Source organism: Canis lupus, chromosome 18, assembly GCF_003254725.2.
Source record: "Canis lupus dingo isolate Sandy chromosome 18, ASM325472v2, whole genome shotgun sequence".
Lineage (NCBI taxonomy): Eukaryota > Metazoa > Chordata > Mammalia > Carnivora > Canidae > Canis > Canis lupus.
In genome coordinates, this window is record NC_064260.1 from 53,230,549 (window position 1) to 53,250,639 (window position 20,091).

The following is a 20,091-nucleotide window of genomic DNA, read 5'->3' on the forward strand; positions in this document are numbered from 1 at the left end:
TCTGAATAAACCTGAAAAACCAAATGCTAAGTTCAGCCCAATGCCAAAAAAGATACTATGAACTTGCCTACCCACCTACACCTAACACCCCCTCTTAATGGAAAATTTCCAAATACAAATTCTTATAGGTAGCATCTATTCTGATATAACACACAGATAACCCGTAACAGTTTGCAACAATATTACATAATATCTCCTAACTTACATAACCACAGCGTATTCATATTCCATATGCATGCCACAGGTAACTAAGCTCAAGAATGGTGATCTGAATTTTCAAATGCTATTAATTAAATTAAACATTGTCATTTAGTAATAATAGTAATTTTTAGCTAGGTCCAGGCACTGGATTACCAATGCAACACAGAGATGACAACTATGCCTACAAGTAACTGAAAGAAAAATACAAACCAGTAAAGCTGCATGAGTTGTGGGAATGAGACAGAGGTAATCAGTAGGATACATTGTAGAAGAGATGGTAAACTTAGCCATACTGGTCTTCAGGTGACCGAGGAAGGCGTTCTGGAGAAAAGGAACAACTTGCCGTATTCTATATGGTTTTAAAAGTCATGTAATGAAATTTGGATTATATCCTATATGCAATGAGGAAACAGTGAAAATTTTACTATAAGGGAGTGACAATATCATGTGTGTTTTAAAAATACGTCAGCAGGTAGAACACAAACTTAATTGAAAAACTACTGCATAATCTTGGCATTAATTTTTTATTTATTTAGTAAACCTAGTAAAGGTCTATTAGACACTGGTTAAATAAGTTTTGATATACTGTTCATTAAAAATTGTATTGTATACAGGAATTCACTGACATTAAAAGATGCCAATAGCACACTGAATAAAAAAGAACACCATAAAAGAAGTTTAAATAACGTGATCCCATTTTGGTAAAAAATACAAATTCAGAGTGGCTCAGTGGTTGAGTATCTGCCTTTGGCCTAGGGTGTGATCTCAGGGTCCTGGGATCCTCCCACAGGGAGCCTGCCTCTCTGTGACTCTCATGAATAAATAAAATCTTAAAGAAAAAAAAAAGGGTTAACTTTGTATATTGAATGACATTTATAATTAACTTTGAAACATTTGTCTTTTTGTTAGTTTCTATAGATTATTAAAGCATCTAACAATACATAAGGAAAGGCAGTGTTTGAAATTTTATCTAAAATTAATATAATAAATATTGGAAATTCATCAGCTATTTCAAACATCTTCTCTCTCTAGCATTTAAAAGATTTTTGTCACAGGGCACCTGGGTGGCTTAGTCAAGGATCCATCTGCCTTTGGTTTTTTTTTTTTAAGATTTTATTTATTTATTCATGAGAGACACACAGAGAGAAAGAGGTAGAGACACAGGCAGAGGGAGAAGCAGGCTCCATTCAGGGAGCCTGACATGGGACTCGATCCTGGGTCTCCAGGATCACACCCTGGGCTGAAGGCGGCGCTAAACCGCTGAGCCACCCAGGCTGCCTCCTGCCTCTGGTTTAGATCATGATCCTGGGGTCCAGGGATTGAGCCCTGAGTATCTGCTCAGCAAGCAGCCTGCTTCTCTCTCCCCGGCCCCTCCTCCCCTTGTGTGTACATACTCTCTAATGCTCGCTTGCTCTCTTTCCACCCCTCCTCAATAAATCTAAAAGATTTTTGTCACTTACAATTTCCCTTTTGCCTATAAAGCTAGGCTCCCTGAAAAGGGTCTTTCTACTCTTTCTCATGACTACAATTCCTGATGGCAATTCTTATCATTTCAGTAGAAGCTGCTAAACTGTGTCAATTAATGCCCCTCACCTATCAGAATTCCAGGGACAGGCAGACCAATTATTTCCCCAAACTTTATGGCATTTCCCCCCCCCTTATATTTTTGTTAGGACCTCTATTACTGAATAGAAGTAGTGAAAGCGGACTCCTTGCCTTTCCCAAAGCAATTTTGATTTCAAGATTATGACTTTCTTTAAAAAACAAAGAAACTTTTTATTTTAGAATAATTTTAGATTTACAGAAAAGGTCCAAAGGCAGTAGAATGTTGCTTTATATCCAACACTCAGTTTCTCCCATTGTTAACAAGTTACATTAATATGGTGGTATATATGTCACAACTAATAAACACTGATACTACTAATAAGTGAACCTCATACTTCATTCAGATTTCATTACTTTTTCCCTAATGCCTCTTTTCTGTTCCAGAATCCCATTCAGAATACTAGATCATGTTTTGTCATCCTGTCTCTTTAGCCTCTTTTGGACTATGACCATTTCTCAGATTTTCCTTGTTTTTAATGATCTTGATAGTTTTGGGGTTAGATATTTTGCAGAATATCCCTCAATTTGAGTTTGTTTCATAGTTAGAATGGAGTTTTGGAGAAGATTACCACTTAGGTGAAGGGCCATCCTTGTCATAACGTATCAAGGGTACATGCTATCAATATGACTTAACACTGAAAATGTTAACCTTGATCCTCTGGCTGAGATAGTTTGCCTGGTTTCTCCATGTAGTACTTCTCCCCCATTCTTCCGCACTGTACTCTCTGGAAGCAAGTCATTAAGCACTTGCCACTGTAACTCTTCTGTTAGCACCCTGAAAGAGTTGGAAGATTTTCTTTGTACATTTAGGGAGTAAATGTATATGCAATCCAAGAGAAAGAACAAGCAGAATTCTTGTTGTAAAAGAAACACAATTAGAAGTCTAACAGAAAGAAATAAAATGGACTGTGTAAATAGGAAATTGGTTACAAACACTTTAATGACCCAACTAAAACACCACACTTACTTTTAGAAATGTCTTACCCTTATCCAAATACTGTTCAAGATCAATGTACTGAATCAAAACGTCAGATTTTGTTAGGAATAAAATGGAAATTAGACTTAACATATTTAAAAATCCTGACACATTAAACTAGCCTACCACTGAGTCTTTATTGGAAATGGAGTGTCTTTATAACACACCAAAACGTGGCATTCAGGAGATTATAAAATGAAACCTTTCTGGACTAAAGCCATTAGTGGAAAATAGCATGAATCCAGAAGTAGAGTAGTAAAAGGAACCAATCTTAAACATAAGATATATTTACTACAGATACAGTTTTATGGGCTTACATAGAAACTCTCTTCTCCGTACCTATGTGGATATGTCAATTTCCATAAAGATAAGTTTTTGCAAAACTTTTAATTCAATTTTCAAAAACCAAACTTTTTTTTTAAGTTTTTATTTATTTATTTGATACACAGAATGTACAAGCAGCGGGAGCAGGACAGGGAGTTGCAGGCTCCCTGCTAAACAAGGATCCCGATGCAGAGTTCAATCCCAGGACCCTGGGATCATGACATGAGCCAAAGGCAGAGGCTTAACCAACTGAGCCACTCAAAACCAAACATTCTTAATCTGTAGTTTATGAACAATTTCATAGTAGTTCATGAACTATGAACCTCGTGAAAGCCTATGTAGTATTTTGTATAAAAACACGTATGCATGTTTTTCTGGGACTAGAATTTCTCTATTTATTCCATAAATACTTATTGAACACCTATTATGAACCAAGGACTAGTTTTAGTTGCTGAACAAAAATGATTAGTTGCTCATTCAAAAATATCTGAAGGCATGCTTTGCATCAGGTCCTGCCCAGACATTAGAAACAGAGCAGTGAATAAAACAGCAAAAAACTTCTATGCTGGTGGAACCTTTATCTAATGTGGAAGATGGACAATAAACAAAGTCAGATTATATACTATAAAATATGTAAATATCAGGAGATTATGACAGATGATAAGAAAAATAGAGCAAAGAAGGCCTAAAAGGTGTTTTTTCTTGTGCAATTTAGATAAGGTGGTCAAAGACCTAACAAAGCTGAGGGAGAAAAAGCTGTGAAGATATACAGGGAAGAGCATTATAAACAGAGAAAACAGCAAATAAGACTCTGAGGTACAGAAGTATTCCTGGTGTGAAGAATAGCAAGGGAGCCAGTGAAGCTAAAGCTGAGCAAGATGGAGGTTAAGGCCAGATATCATAAGGCTTCAAAAGCCCTCTATGGACTTTGGCAATTCTGATGATTGTGATCGGAAGCTACTAGAACATTTGTCCATAAGTGACAAGATATCACTTACATTTTTCACAGGTTTACATCAGCTGTGCTTTGGAAAACACACTGAAAAGAGGTAAGGGCGCAGCCTGGGTGGCTCTGCCTTCAGCCCAGGGTGTGATCCTGAAGACCTGGAATCGAGTCCCACATCTGGCTCCCTGCATGGAGCCTGCTTCTCCCTCTACCTGTGCCTCTGTGTGTGTGTGTGTGTGTTTCTCATGAATGAATAAATAAATAAAATCTTAAAAAAAAAAAAAAAAAAGGATGTATGGGATAAAGTTTGAAGACCAGTTAGCAGGCAAGTGCAATAATCCAGGAGAAATATGATAGCAGCTTGGGCCAAGGAGATAACAATGGAGGTTGGGAAAATTGGTTAGATACTGGATAAATACTGAAGGTAGAATCAATAGGATTTGCTGATTTTTTTTAAAAAGATTTAAAAAAATAATAATAAAAAAAAGATTTTATTTATTTATTCATGAGAGACACAGAGAAAGAGAGGCTGAGACACAGAAAGAGGGAGAAGCAGGCTCCATGCAGGGAGCCTGCTTTTGTTGGACTCCATCCTGGCCCTCCAGGACCATACCCCGGGGCTGAAGGCGGTACTAAACCGCTGGGCCACTGGGCAGCTGATTGTTTTATGATTTTTATGCTGATTGTTTTATGAAGGAAAGAGAAGAGTCAAGAGTGACTCCAAGCTTTTTGATTTGGGCAAAAGATGGATGAATGATTGTTTACTGAGATGTAAACAACTGAGAAGAATAGATTTATAAAAGGAAAAATCAGGAGTAGACACAGTAAGTTTGAGATGCCCATTAGACATGAAGACCAAAGATAAAGATTTGGAAGTCACCAATTTATAGATAGTATTTCAAACCATAAGATGGGTATCATAAATGAAACCAATGTAAAGAGAAAAGTTCTGAGAAGTGAGTCCTGGAGTACTCTAAATAAACTTTAGTTGGGGAGGCAAAAAAAGTTAGCAATATGAAATCCCAGTAATAATGAAATCCACAGAGTCAGAAAGATTAGTGGTTGCTAAGGAGGGAGGAATGGAGAGTGATTGCCACATGTAAAATTTCTTTTGGGGGTGATGAAAATGTTCTTGAACTAGGCAATGGTGATGGTTGCACAACCTTCTATATATACAAGAAAACACTTTAAAATGGTGCTTCTTATATGAATTGTATCTTAAATTAAAAAAAAAAAAAAAGAACTAGCAAAGGACACAGTAGGAGCAGCCAATGAAAGTATGTGGTGTGGTAGAAGACAAATAAGAAAGGTACTTCAAAAAAAAAAAAAAAAAAAAAGGTACTTCAAGAAGAAAGCAAGTGATCAATTTTACCAGAAGCTGCTGATAAGCCTTTAAGAGGAGGACTGAGGGATCCCTAGGTGGCACAATGGTTTGGCGCCTGCCTTTGGCCCAGGGCGTGATCCTGGAGACCCGGGATTGAATCCCCCCGTAGGGCTCCTGGTGCATGGAGCCTGCTTCTCCCTCTGCCTATGTCTCTGCCTCTCTCTCTCTCTGTGTGACTATGCTAAATAAAAAAAAAAAAAAAAAAAAGAACTGAGAAGTAATTACTGGATTTAATAACTAGTGAACATGACAAGAAAAGTTTCTGTAGAAAAGCAGAGCAAAAAGTCACCTGGCTTAGGAATCATGGGACCAGAAATTAAAGTGTTTAAGTTCAATCAGTAACCAAAGTAAAGAGGATGATCGAATGATTTTCATCACATGTTGTTTCAAATTTTAAAGACAGGCAGTGTGTATATTTGAAAGAGAACTGAATCGGGCCCTTACTCCCTTAGTTTTATTTACCCTCAATGTTACAGCACAAACCTTTAGGCATGTCACTTAATCTGAGCCTGATTCCTCATCTGTAAAATGAGGCTTTATATCATTACCTACATCACAGATAAACATAACACAAGTCTTTCTCCTACTGAATATAGCCTCTAGAGAGCTAGATGATCTGTTTTGTTTGCCTGTCTTCCAAAGAGCTTTACTGTATGTTAAATTATAAGATAAAAATATTTCTGCCTCCTATGTAAAATGAGAACACTTCTTTCTCATGGTTAAAATGCTTTCAGGTAAAAGGACAAAAGGGCCTCTGTATCAGTTTTGCTTAAAAAGTTTTCCAAAATACCCTTCAACATATCCTCAAGGGCAAGCAGCCAATGAGGAATGTGTCAGAAAACTCGCACTTCCTCTCCTGGTTAGGTTATGACGATGTGATTACAGGGAGAAATAAAACAGTTCATTGGAGAGAACAGGAAGGTATATTTCTTTGAAATAATTTTTAAAAAAATCATGAAAGTGGGCTACCTACTGACAATTATATCTCTAACACAAATAAAAACACAAATCTTATACAGTATTTAAAGGGATTCTCTCTGAAATTGCAGTATCACAGATTAAGAAGTCTCATATATGTCACAGATATGCAGTAAAAAACTGATTATAGCTAAAATTACTTGGTATACACAACTTTTCAAAACATCTGTAGCATACCCAATGACCAAAAATAATTCTAGAATTAACAGCTGTTCATATAAATGAACTGAATAAAAGGTAAGTCAGTTTCGTGGGCAACTTCTGAATGAGATAACTATACAAACATAACACCAAATTGATAAATATTATCTAAAAAGTTTTACAATGAAATTAATGTATTTTCACAAGTTTATACAGTTTAGGAGGCAGTCATAATTTCATCATTAACAATAAAGTCGAACTCAAACTATAAGTACATAGAACAAATATGCAGTTATTCATTTATTTGGAGCTTTTATAATTCCACTTGAAATTACAAAATTCCAGGGTTACTACTAAAAAGTAGTGCTTTGCTATACAACAAATAACCTCAAACAAAACTGGAAACTTTAATTTTCCTTAAACTTCAATGACATATCACCAATTCCTTCACTACCAAAATTTCATTTACAAGTGTTTGAAACATGCATAGGATCAAACAGGTGAGTCCCCAGCAACCAAAACAAAAATGGTGAGTCCTTTATTAGGACAAATATATAATTTCCTTACCATAGAATACAATAAAAGCAATAATATTTATATTGTTTTCAGACCATCTCTAAAATCATAAAATTTAAAAACACTGATGCACTTACCAGCAATTTAATAAATAATGCTCTAGAGCTTTCAATAGGGCTAAGGTATACCTGTTAAATGTATATGACTGGTTGGTTTGATCAGAGTGGTTAAATTATTTGTCAATGTGACTCTAAGAGAAAAAAGCATTAAAAGAAACCTTTTATTGCTCGGGAACAAAAACCATCCAAATCAACAGGCAAATGTAAACCATAATGACACGACTATTCTTGCTGCCTCTTGTACTCTTGCTTCCAGTGACAGTGGTTTCACAGTACATCATAACTGCACTTATGGTCGGAATGCTGCAGAAAATAGTTAAGCATATCCTTTTTATTTTTTTTATTTTTTATTTTGCATATCCTTTTTAAAGCTTTATTTATTTAGTAATCTCTACACCCCACATGGTGCTTGAATTCACCACCTCAAGATCAAGACTCGCGTGCTGTTTCACTGAGTCAGCCTGGGCACCCAATACTTAAGCACATTGGTGTCATGTCAACCTATTTATAAAGCACCCTGGCCGCCTCCCACTTCCTTTTTTTTTTTTTAGGATTTTATTTATTTATTCATGAGAGACAGAGAGAGGTAGAGACATAGGCAGAGGGAGAAGCAGGCACCCTGCAGGGATCCCGATGTGGGACTCGATCCCAGGACCCCAGGATCTGACCTGAGCCACCCAGGTGCCCCAGATATAGAATACTTCTTTTTTTTTAATTGGAGTTCAATTTGCCAACATATAGTATAACACCCAGTGCTCATCCCATCAAGTGCCCCCCTCAGGGCCCGTCACCCAGTCTCCCACTTCCTTTTTAACACGATAGCTGAATGAAAGGGCTGATAGCCTGAAGACATTAATGTGATAAGCTGAAACAGATTCATTTTTACAAAGAAGTCTTTTTTTTTTTAATTTTTTTTAAATTTATTTATGATAGGCACGCAGTGAGAGAGAGAGAGAGAGAGAGGCAGAGACACAGGCAGAGGGAGAAGCAGGCTCCATGCACCAGGAGCCCGTCGTGGGATTCGATCCCGGGTCTCCAGGATCGCGCCCTGGGCCAAATGCAGGCGCCAAACCGCTGCGCCACCCAGGGATCCCCAAAGAAGAAAGTCTTATAAGCTCTTATTTCATTATGAAGATGACTATGATTTCTCTTGCAATTCAACTGCTATTTTGTATGTATGTGCAAAATTGTTTGTAACCTGCACACAGATGTATCAAATATTAGATATTTTTACTCAGGGGGATCCCTGGGTGGCTCAGCGGTTTAGTGCCTGCCTTCGGCCCAGGGCGTGATTCTGGAGACCCGGGATCGAGTCCCACATCGGGCTTCCTACATGGAGCCTGCTTCTCCATCTGCCTGTGTCTCTGCCTCTTGTTCTCTCTGTGTCTCTCATGAATAAATAAATAAAATCTTTAAAAAAAAATTTTTTTTTTTTTTACTCAGTAAGAGGATTTAAGGGCACAAAGCAATTTTGCCTAGGTCAAATTGCTGAGGCTCATGATATGCACAGTCATGCAATTATTAACCTTAACATAAGGTTAAGATGGAAAATACAAACTACATACTCACATTTGATTGACATGATAGAACAAAGTGCAAAATGATGCCATAAAAACTACACAGAACAATTAAGTTTCACAAGTGAGGAAAATTAAGTATTTAAAGCAAAAACTGGGAAGCCCAGGTAGCTCAGTGGTTTAGCGCTGCCTTCAGCCCAGGGTATGATCCTGGAGACCTGGGATCGAGTCCCACGTCAAGCTCCCTGCGTGGAGCCTTCTTTTCCCTCTGCCTCTGTCTCTCTCATGAATAAATAAATAAAATCTTAAAAAAAAAAAAGCAAAAACTTTTTTTTTTAATTGTCCAAGCTGTTTTAATTTAATTTCCATGAACAGAGAAATGTAGCTTTATTCTGGTATCACTATTTTTATACTACTAATAAATTTCAAATACTATAAAAACAGTAAACTTGTGAAGTTCAAACAGACATGTACCTATATTTGATGTCTGATAAAGGCAATTCTCGTCCTGAAAAGAACACTAAATATTTAACTCTCTTTTACCTTAATCTCAAATTTCTGCCTTTGAGATCTTTGATTTTCTTCAAAGGCAGAAATCTGGGAAGTCAATTCTGGCCCTAGACCTCCTTCTCCAAGCCTATTACACTGCTGGCTGCTCTACTACCTAAGCCAGTAGACCAGAGAGTGCGATTACTCATTCTCTATCCTGAGTAGAACTAATACTTTAAAAGATGTTACTGGACAGGTCAAGAAAGACAAAATTTCTTCCTGCAGGACACCAAATGACTGCTTCTTTTACTTTTTCAGTCTCTAAAAACCCAGAGGAATTTGGTGAAAAAATGTGAAGCTGAAGGTTGACATCAACACTCGTCGATTTTTTAAACAAGGTAGATTTTTACATGTTTTAAATAGGTTAAATTTGGAATAACAAACTTCATCTTATTTTCGTAGTGCAGAAACTTAAGACATATCCTATGAGATATGGAGAAAGTATTTTGCAAGGAGGAAGAGCTTCTCCAATGTAATAATGACTACACACTGCAGTATCTTAAGCTAAACTTTTCAAGCAGTGACCTGACAGATGAGGTCCACCAAACTGTACTAATGCTTTTTAGATAATATTAATATACATCTACAATAGACAAGAATTTAAGACATAGTATCTATTTTGCAGGTAATCAAAATTTTAAATCAAGAGAATCAAAAGCTATGTACAAAAGGGCCAACCAACAACCAAACTGTAAGCAATGACAAATGATTAAATCCAAACCACCAAGTTGCTAAGTTCTAGGGAAGCTGTTCATCTGAACCTTTGCCCAGAACACAAAAATTTGGAGGAGAAATGCTGATGGTTTAAAGAGAACAAGTGTTCTAAATTTGCTGCCTCATTCCTTTATCACCATAGCTAATCTTGACCTTGCAGAAGCTTCCTTTGATACTGTTTCTACTGAATTGGCCAAAAACACTGGAAAATCCAACAGGGTACCAAAGCTCTTATGTGGAAACCCACTGTTCAAAAAAACCTAGAAAAAAGGGGTGTCTGGCTGGTTCAGTTGGTGGAGCATTCAATTCTTAATCTCAGGGTCTTGAGTTTGAGCCTCATGCTGAGTGTAGAGATTACTTAAAAAATAAATAAATAAATAAATAAAAATAAAAAACACCCCAACACCTATAGAGTGTATCTAAAGAAAAGATCAGAAATTCAACGTTCTTTAGAACAGTCAACCTAAGATTCTGGCAAAGGAGACAGTAATGTATTTTAAAACCCCTCAAAATCCTTTAAGGTAACTAAATACAGAGCAAAATTATCTGTACTCTCCTGGGCTTATGACCCGCTTCTTCTGACAAAAAGGTTTTTTTTTCTTTTCTTCAAAGACTGAGTTCCTTTAAGAACTACCACCTGCTCATGGTGCATTTTTTTTTTTCTTCCTCTCAAGAAGGCATCTGCACTGCAGATCTCCGCACGAGGGGAGCTTGAGCTTGCCAGCCAGCTCCCACCAGCAGGCAAATGCGTATACAATGGAAACTAAAAGCGGCCTGCAGCCTCCCTCCTAGTCTTTCAGAGATGGGAGAAGGGCTCAACCAGCTCCTGCTTTGTCTAATTTCTCTCCCCCTCCCCCCTTTCTGCGCTAAACACCCCTTTTTGTTACACTGCTATCAAGAATAGCCTATAGAGCATGAAATCAAAACGTGTTGACGACTTGGCAGGACTCTATTATCTTCCAGAATATAAGCAACTGATTGCCTGTCCCCACCCCCACGCCGCGCCAGTGAAGAGCAGGCTGTGTTGCAGATGCAGCCACGGATCCATCTTGTACCATCAGCTGCTCCCTCCCAAATCTTCCCTGAGCTATTCTCATCACGCCTCCTCTTACCTCGGAGCCTCAGAAAAGCGGGCATTTAGAGAGTCTAGCTACGAAAAAAAAAAAAAACCAAAAAAAAACTTACAAGCAGATGAAAAGAGTATAGAAAACGGCTACAATGTTTCCATTAAACTTCCTGACCCTCCCTACGGGAAGCCAAAAAAAAAAAAAAAATTTTCCTTTTGGGGGGTGGGGTGGGGTGGAGGGAAGACTACCATAAATTTATTATGTCAACACCTGTCTGCAAACCTGCAATGCAACCCTTTCACCATCAAAACCGTAGCTAGTTCTTCCTCCGATGACCAACCTGCCCCAATCCTCTCAATCTGTCTAATCCTGCACTAAATCGCCCCGGTTCGGCGGACAGCTCCCCCGAACCGGTGTTTTCCCCCACCTGCCCCTCCTCGGCGTTAACGCCCACTCCCTAAAATACACCCCCCCGCCCCCAACCTGTTAGCCTCGCACCCCGTTATGTCCCCACCGCCAGCACCATCTTCGCTCCCCTCCCCCTTAGCCCATTTCCCAGACGCTGGTTCCCGGGGACCGAAGCTTCCAGGAGGCGAGGCAATTTGCCTTCCCCGACCCCCAAGCCATCCCCCCGAGGGCGGGGTTCCCCCGGCGCGCCTCACCCGCACACGAGGAGCCGCAGCTCTTCGCCCCCAGGGCGGGGCAGGCTCCGGGGCTCCCACCGCCGGGCGCCGCGGGTTCGGCCCCGGAGGACGAGGAGGACACGGATGGGGACTGAGTGGCCGCCGACGGCTCCGCCATGGCTGCGCAAGCAAAGGCAGGAGAGGGGTAAGAGAGATACGGGGCGGGAGAGAGGGAGGGGAAAGCAAAGAATCGGGCAGCCGGCTCTCCAAAGCCCCTTCTCGCCTCCTGCTCCGAGGACGGACTCCGACAGACTGACTGACTCAGCCGAGCGCTGCGAGGGCGGGAGCGCGAGCGCGCAGGCGCACAGGGGGCTCTCGGGCGGGCGGCGGTCGCGCCAAGGCGCCCAGCGACGCAGGGCGCAAGCGCAAGAACGGTCCCTCCGCGTTCCTGTGGGGAAGGTGGGGCAAAGCCGGCTTCACGCTGCGTCCGCGCGAGAGCCCCGGGTGGGCCTCGCCCCTTCGGGAACCCGTCGCAGGGGGCGTGGCCAAGCGCCAAGCCCCGCCCACCGATGCGGCCGAAGTGGGAGGGGCCCCCGCAGGTTGGTGTTTCTTCCTCTTTTGTGTATCTTCTAGGGTTGGCCGATTCCGTGTTTTAACGATGTAAGTTTCCCTTGCTTCCTATAGCTGGGGTATGTCTTTCTCATAAATTCCAGAGCGGATGTCTTTTGTCTGATGCGTTCCGGCTGCCTGTGATTCCAATGAAAAGTGAAAACCGCGAGGTGGATAGGCCCACTCTGCAAGGTGCTCTATGGATTTTTCTGGATGTGTCGTAATATCACCATGAGGCAGAGATGGTACTGCCTCCCATTTGGTAGGTGGAGCTGGATGCTATACAGAATGAAAAACTATTAGTCATTCCAGTCACATTGCAATGCAGTCGCAGAACCTGCTTCATATTCTTGTTTCTGTTCCCAAGAGAGGTCCACTGTGGGTCTTAAGGCTGGCCTTTCCTCCAAAAGGAAAGGTTACCAGGTAAAGAAGACACATGTTTTTTTAAAAGATTTGTTATTTTTCTTTAGATTTTTATCCTTTTTTTAAAAAAAAAATATTTTATTTATTTATTCATGAGAGGCACAGAGAGAGGCAGAGACACAAGCAGGCTCCATGCAGGGAACCCCACGTGGGACTCAATCCTGGGTCTCCAGGATCATGCCCTCCGGCCCAAGGCGGCGCTAAACCGCTGAGCCACCCAGGCTACCCAAAGAAGACATTTTTTTTTTTAAGATTATTTATTTATTTATTCGTGAGAGACACAAAGAGAGGCAGAGACACACGCAGAGGGAGAAACAGGCTCCACGCAGGGAGCTGGATGTGGGACTCGATCCCTGAATCTGGATCACACCCTGAGCCAAAGGCAGACGCCCAACGGCTGAGCCACCCAGGGGTCCCAAGAAGACATATTTTGAAGAAAAAATAGCTGAGTTAATAAGAAAAAGAAGAACCAGGAGATAACATCCTGGCTGTGGTTATGGAGGAGGGTAAAATGAGGTATTTAAAATTGAGAATATGCCACAATATATACATAATTGAATTTTATTCACAGCCTAAATGAGGTCCTTGGCCGAAAACTTACTTGAAACCAAGTATCTAGCTTATCCTGGACTTTGCTTACTTTTTTGTCTTCTCTTTGGTTGGACTGTGAAATAGAAAGCCTTCTCCATACTTCTTGGTTACAATATTTGAAATATGCATAATTCTCTTCAAAAGGGTACTGCAAAGTGGAAATGACAACAATCAAAACTGTAGGCCTTGTTATTGCTAAAGCAGCAATCGATGACCTGAAGGGCAATTGCAAGATCAGCAGATCCTGTCGAGATACAGCCTCATGAAGGGAGAGATAGTGAGCCAGGCAGCAAACACAGAGGGAAAGCGATCTGACCAGTGGAAATCTTCTAGAACAGGAAGTGGACTACATCTGCCTTTGACAGTTTTTAAGGTCAGGTAGAGCTCAGATAGGAAAAAAACTGGCCATTGCAACACTCTGAATAAAAGGCACAGAAGATACTTCCCAAAATAACTTGGTGGCAAATATCTTACTCTGACACAGCATCAGTTGATAATGCAGCAATCTTTTAGATGACAAAGGGAAATACAGGCCAATCTGATAACAAGGCCAGTTATTTACCCATTCTTATACATACATAAACTTTAAAAATATATGTTGCTAAGAGCTGGATAAGGAGATGAATGATGCTGGCCCCTAGCCCTGACAGCGATTGCTAGGACCCGAAGACCTGGTTGAAAAGGAAGCCTGGGGGGATCCCTGGGTGGCTCAGCAGTTTAGCACCTGCCTTCGGCCCAGAGCGTGGTCCTGGAGTCCTGGGATCAAGTCCCGCTTCAGGCTCCCTGCATGGAGCCTGCTTCTCCCTCTGCCTGTGTCTCTGCCTCTCTCTCTCTCTCTCTCTCTCTGTCTCTCATGAATAAATAAATTTTAAAAATCTTAAAAAAAAAGGAAGCCTGCTTTCATGGTAACTAGAAGCAGAGAAAAGAAGCTAAAAATCAAGACACTGATGGTGTCTTGGTGGTCCTTTCATACTTTTAAGATTTCTTACAGCAGAGGCATTTGTGCTAGGTCCAATTCCTGACCTGTGCCCTCTTGCTGTATCAGTAAACTTCCCTGAGACTCTTGCTTGAGATGTTATTTGTATATATGTTTACTGATCACCTGCTGAGTGAATGACACTATCCTGGGAAATTTAGAGGAATCCAAAAAATGTTTGTCCTATCATCAATGAGCCTACAAGGTAGCTGGGGCTTAAAACACACTCACATAAAAGTAGAACTAAATAGCGACCAGAACAGCTCCCAGCAACACAAAACTCTAGTGTTCTGCTTAGAAGGCAAGTGAATTGTACAATTTTAAAGGGAGAGGGAATCAATATAGAGTTGTAGTGGCTTGGGGAGGTCTTATGAAGCACAAAGTCAGGAGTTTCTAATAGGAAGGAGGTCATTAAAGGCAGAGGAGAATGGTATGAAGCAAATGCCAGGGGCTGCTTTTGTGCAAGTGTACAATAAGACCTCCTTCTGAGTAGACCAGTCCAGAAAAGCACCCCTCCTCCCACCCCAACCCATGATGCACTTTAATGCTGACTTGTTTAGCAGAACTTGGCCTACATTTGATCCCTTCTTGACATTCCCCTCCACAGGCTGCCTTAGACCTACACATAGAATGCACAACCATCTGTGGTAGCTAGAGGGTCAGAAGTGTGATGCTGTGTAAGGTGTTTTGGGTGTGGTTAGCCCAGGTTGGCAAGAGCCAAGGGCTTAACAAGAGGGAGATAAAATGGGGGAGATGTGTTGGGACTAGAGTGTGGAGAAGCAATAATACAGCATAAGGAACTGAGGCTTCCTTTAAAGGCTAATGGGGATTCAGTGAATGTTTTCAGGCAGGGAAAGGCTCAGATGGGATTTTATTATTATTATTTTTAAAAGATTTTATTTATTTGAGAGAGCAGAGAGAGAGCGAGCATGGGGGAGGGGCAGGGAGAGGAGACACAGACGCCCCACTGAGCAGGGAGCCTGATATGGGCTCCATCCCAGGACTCTGGGATCAGGACCTGAGCTGAGGGCAGATGCTTAACCAACTGAGCCACCCAGGCGCCCCTAGATGGGATTTTTAAAGTGCTCCCTGGAGCATAGCCACTTCTCAGTTCTTTGGAGCAATTTTTCCTGCTGAGGCACTGAGCTGAGTCTCTTCTTCCTTGGCCCTGTCTGTATAGGACTCGTATTTACCCAGCTAATTTCTCCACACAGATTCTAGGCCATCTCATTATCCCATCTTTTTCTTGCGTATTAGAAAAAAATATATTTTTTCTTTTTTTAAATATATTTAATTTAAAAATATATATATATTTAATTTAAAAATTTATTTGAGAGGTGCCTTGGTAGCTCAGTCAGTTAGGCATCTGCCTTTGGCTCAGGTCATGGTTTTGGGGTCCTGGGATTGAACCCCATAGCAGGCTCCCTGCTCTGCAGGGAGTCTGTTTCTCCCTCTCCCTCTGCCTGCCACTCCCGCGGCTTGTGATCTCTTCTCTCCCTCTTTTTTTTTTTTTTTTTTTAAGATTTTATTTTATTCATGAGAGACACATAGAGAGAGGCAGAGACACAGGCAGAAGGAGATGCAGGCTCCCCTCAGGGACCTGTAGTGGAACTCGATCCCTGAATTCCAGGATCACACCCTAAGCCGAAAGCAGAGCCCAAGTGCTGAGCCATCCAGGTGTCCCAATAAATGCAATATTTTAAAAAACTCTTTGAATATATTCATATGTAATATATTCCCATATATATGAGTGTATATATACCTTAAAGTTTTCCTATTATTAACCCCTCTCCAGCTACTAGTCTCCCCTTCTACACACACATAGGTAAGTACTGTTAGGAGTTTTGCAAATGCAAAGGTGAATATAGCAATATCTTTATTCTTATTCACTCTCTTTAACACAAATGAATGCATGCTATACACAGGTATATTGCTTCCTTTCCTTAATAGTAAATTCTAGTGATTTTCAAGTATCTTTTTTTTTTTTAAGATTTTATTTCTTTATTCATGAGAGACAGAGAGAGAGAGAGAGAGGCAGAGACACAGGCAGAGGGGAAAGCAGGCTCCATGCAGGAAGCCCGATGTGGGACTCAATCCCAGGACTCCAGGATTATGCCCTGAACTGAGCAGACGCTTAACCACTGAGCCACCCAGGAATCCCTCAAGTATCTTTTTCGAAGAGACAGAGAGGCATGCTGTTAATAACAATAATGAAGCAGCTGGCAGGTCTTGAGTTTTTAGTGTTACCATCATGTTGAGGGCCTGATATCCAACTTTACAACACTCTATGAGTTATTGACTATTTTTCTTTTCTTTTGTTTTTAGAGAGAGAAGGGCAGGGGAGGGACAGAGGGAGAGGGAGAGATAATCTTTAGCTGGGTGTGGAGCCTGATGCAGGGCTCAATCTCATGACCCCAAGATCATAATCTGAGCTGAAATCAAGAGTTGGATGCTTAACTGACTGAGCCATCCAGCTACTCTATTTTCTTTTTATAAACTATGACACCAAGTCAATAACTCATTTTATACACGGAGTGAAGTAGGGTTTATTTATTTATTTATTTATTTATTTATTTATTTATTTTTAATGAGAGAGAGAGAGAGAGAGGCAGAGACATAGGCAGAGGGAGAAGCAGGCTCCATGCACCGGGAGCCCGATGTGGGATTCGATCCCGGGTCTCCAGGATCGCGCCCTGGGCCAAAGACAGGCGCCAAACCACTGCGCCACCCAGGGACCCCGGGTATAGATATTTAAATGACACCCAGCTGGGCACCTGGGTGGCACAATTGGTTAAGCGTCTGACTCTTGATTTCGGCTCAGGTCATAATCTCAGGGTCTTGGGAGCCAGTGCCATATGGGGCTCCCCACTCAGTGGGAAGTCTGCTTGAGGATTCTCTCCCCCTCGTCCTCTGCCCCAACCCTCCAAAATAAATAAATAAATCTTTAAAAAAAATAATGCCCAAGGATGCCAGTAGTCCAGTCTGTCCCTTCTGAGGGTCCTGTTGCTTAAACATGGATCCTACGAGCAGGCAGTAGGAGAAAAGGCTGAACTGAGGCCCAGCACAGTCTCTGTGAGTGATAATTATTTACTTGGCTGTTTACCCCACAAGACTGTGAGTCTCTGGAGGACAGGAATGTGTCTTATGCATATGTAAGCAATACTGCCGAGCACTATGCCTGACACATAACAATTTTGGAAAGCTATTTTTGGAAAGCTTTGGAACCTGAGTCACAGTGGATGTCACTGCAGAAAACAATTTTGTTATTTCTGTGCTTCATAAAATACTTGATTACCTTGAATATTTATGATTTTGTTTTGGCTTTCCAGAATGAATATAATTACCAATTTTTGAGCACTACCCATGCATCAGTCATAATTACCAAATGCTTATATCTCATTTAACTCACAACAACTCAAAAGCATTTAGCAGTAGATAATGAAAGAAGTTCAAAGAGATTAACTAACTCACCCAAGTTTGCACAGCTAGTAAGCATCAGAGCCAGAATTCAAAGCCAAGTCAGTCTGACTCCAAGCCCTGTGGTCTTAACCATTGAACATGTCTACATATCACTCGCTTCGGGAAAACCACGAGGAAAGCTCGGTATCTGGTCTTATCACATGACTCAATTCAGAATGAGATGGCTGAAGGCAGGCTGTGATCAGTATTATCAATATTTAGCATTTTTAAAAAAGATTTTTATTTATTTATTCACGAGAGAGAGACACAGGAGAGAGAGAGGCAGAGACACAGGCAGAGGGAGAAGCAGACTCCATGCAGGGAGCCCGACACAGGACTCGATCCTGGGACCCCAGGATCAGGCCCTGGGCTGAAGGTGATGCTAAACCGCTGAGCCACCCGGGCCGTCCATATTAAGCATTTTGAATGTCCACTGTTTTGATGACCCTGGCTATTTGAGAAGGAAACAACACTAACAACAAAACATATTTCTCGTTTATAGGAGTTGCTATCTAAGCTGTGACTAATCCTAAAGTCTGCCTTTAATTTGTACTGTGTTTTTTTTTTTTTTTTTTTGTACTGTGTTGTTCTAAATGCCAAACACTTCTACAAGGTATGGAAGGCTGATGTGCTGAAAATTATATCGAGACAGATGTAATGTCAATGTTTCCCGTCACTTCCTGACAGGAAGCCCTATTGGGAGCCCTTAAAATAGAACAGGGTATTTTGTCCAAAAGCAAAAGTTAGGGCAGCCTGGGTGGCTCAGCGGTTTAGTGCCGCCTTCAGCCCAGGGCCTGATCCTGGAGACCCAGGATCGAGTCCCATGTGGGCTCCCTGCATGGAGCCTGCTCTCCCTCTGCCTGTGTCTCTGCCTCTCTCTCTCTCTCTGTGTGTCTCTCATTAATAAATAAAAAAAATAAAATCTTAAAAAAAAAGCAAAAGTTAGGGACTTAATATTAAGGGAGCAAGAAAGTGAACGAGCAGTGCTAGGTGTCACATACCCCTTCTTTACTCGTCCATTCAGTACATATTAAGAATTTCTACTATTGGGCAGCCCGGGTGGCTCAGCGGTTTAGCGCCACCTTCAGCCCAGGGCGTGATCCTGGGGACCCAGAATCAAGTCCCACATCAGGTTCCCTGCATGGAGCCTGCTTCTCCCTCTGCCTGTGTCTCTGCCTCTCTCTTTCTCTGTCTCTCTCGTGAATAAATAAATAAATAAATAAATAAAATCTTTAAAAAAATAAAAAAAAGAATTTCTACTATCTGCCTGGCATTATATGAAGCACCGTGTATTTATATAGCAATGAACAAAAACAGACAAAAATTCCTATTCTAGTGGGAAGAGAAACCAAAAGATTATGTTTTACTTAAAACATAAGTTGGATGGTAAGAAGTCTAATCAAATTGGATGGGGAAGGGACTAGAGAATTCTGGGATGTGTGTGCAGTTTTAAATTCCTGTACAGTGTGTTGCAATTGTGACAAGTCATTGGCCTTTGGCCCCTCTCTCTTTCCGAGCATGCCACAAAATGGCCTGGACTTGTGTCACATCTTGTAGGTCCTGCCTTCTGCACACCTAGTGTGAAACTCCAGGCAGCACTTGCCCTGATGTTCATGTCTAGTTTCCTGCTGGCCAGAGTGGACTAGATCTAATCTCGACTCTTAAATCTAAAGGCTAGAGGAGGGTATTCAAGTAATCTTGAGAGTTTGGGGAGAAAGGAAGGCAGGGGGAAAGAAATCAAAATAGGATCTCTTTAGATAAGATAAGGCAGAATTATCTCTCTTCACCTCTGTCCCAATCGCTCCAGAAGTAAGAAAAACAAACTAACAAAAACCGCTCAAAGGCTTGGCAGGGCCTGGAGGTAGCTGGAAGGAGGTTCTGAGTAGATTGTCATAGTTAAGGCAGAGGCAGAAGTGGGGCGCCTCGCTGGCTCAGAGGAGCATGCAAGCTCTTGATCTCCCGGTGGTGAATTCGATCCCCACGTTGGGGGCAAAGTTTATTTAAAAAGAAACAAACCAAAAATAAATAAACAAACAAACAAATAAAGTAAAAAAAATAAAAAAAATAAAAAGAAACAAACCAAACTTAAAAAAAAACAGGCAGAAGAAAGTATAATAATTTATGTAATGAATGAGGGAATGGTGACGCCAAGAAATGGTGGTGATGGTGGGATGGATGCCCCCAACTACCTACCTCGGATAACTGCTCCTACCTCAACAAATCCAAGATAACAAAGTTCTTCACAACTGACATTTTCTTAGTCGCATGTGAAATGTGAATAAAAGCATTTTCAGAGAACCTCGTTTTGTATTGCCCTAACACAGTTTAGATAGGGTGTACCTGCAAAAGTAGCTTCAGAACAAGCCCTTTTTT

At 41.1% G+C, this 20,091-nt stretch overlaps 1 protein-coding gene and 1 long non-coding RNA gene across 4 annotated transcripts in view; both read right to left on the reverse strand.

Moving 5' to 3' along the window:
* The window catches only part of RTN3 (reticulon 3), a 57,726-nt gene extending 45,417 nt beyond the window's left edge, over positions 1-12,309 (reverse strand). The window contains exon 1 of one of the 3 annotated variants that reach the window (XM_035701737.2): positions 11,700-12,309. In XM_035701737.2, coding sequence (XP_035557630.1) covers positions 11,700-11,838 — 139 coding nt within the window. In that variant the 5' untranslated portion in view covers positions 11,839-12,309. The remainder of the gene's footprint in view (positions 1-11,699) is intronic. The other 2 variants (XM_035701739.2, XM_035701738.2) reach the window with 2 other exon arrangements.
* On the reverse strand, positions 7,336-11,666 carry LOC125752916 (uncharacterized). Its single transcript, XR_007403530.1, has 2 exons — positions 11,083-11,666; positions 7,336-7,493 (listed from the first exon to the last, which is right to left on the reverse strand). It is a non-coding gene; the product is annotated as an uncharacterized LOC125752916 (long non-coding RNA).
* Positions 12,310-20,091: the final 7,782 nt, after the last annotated feature.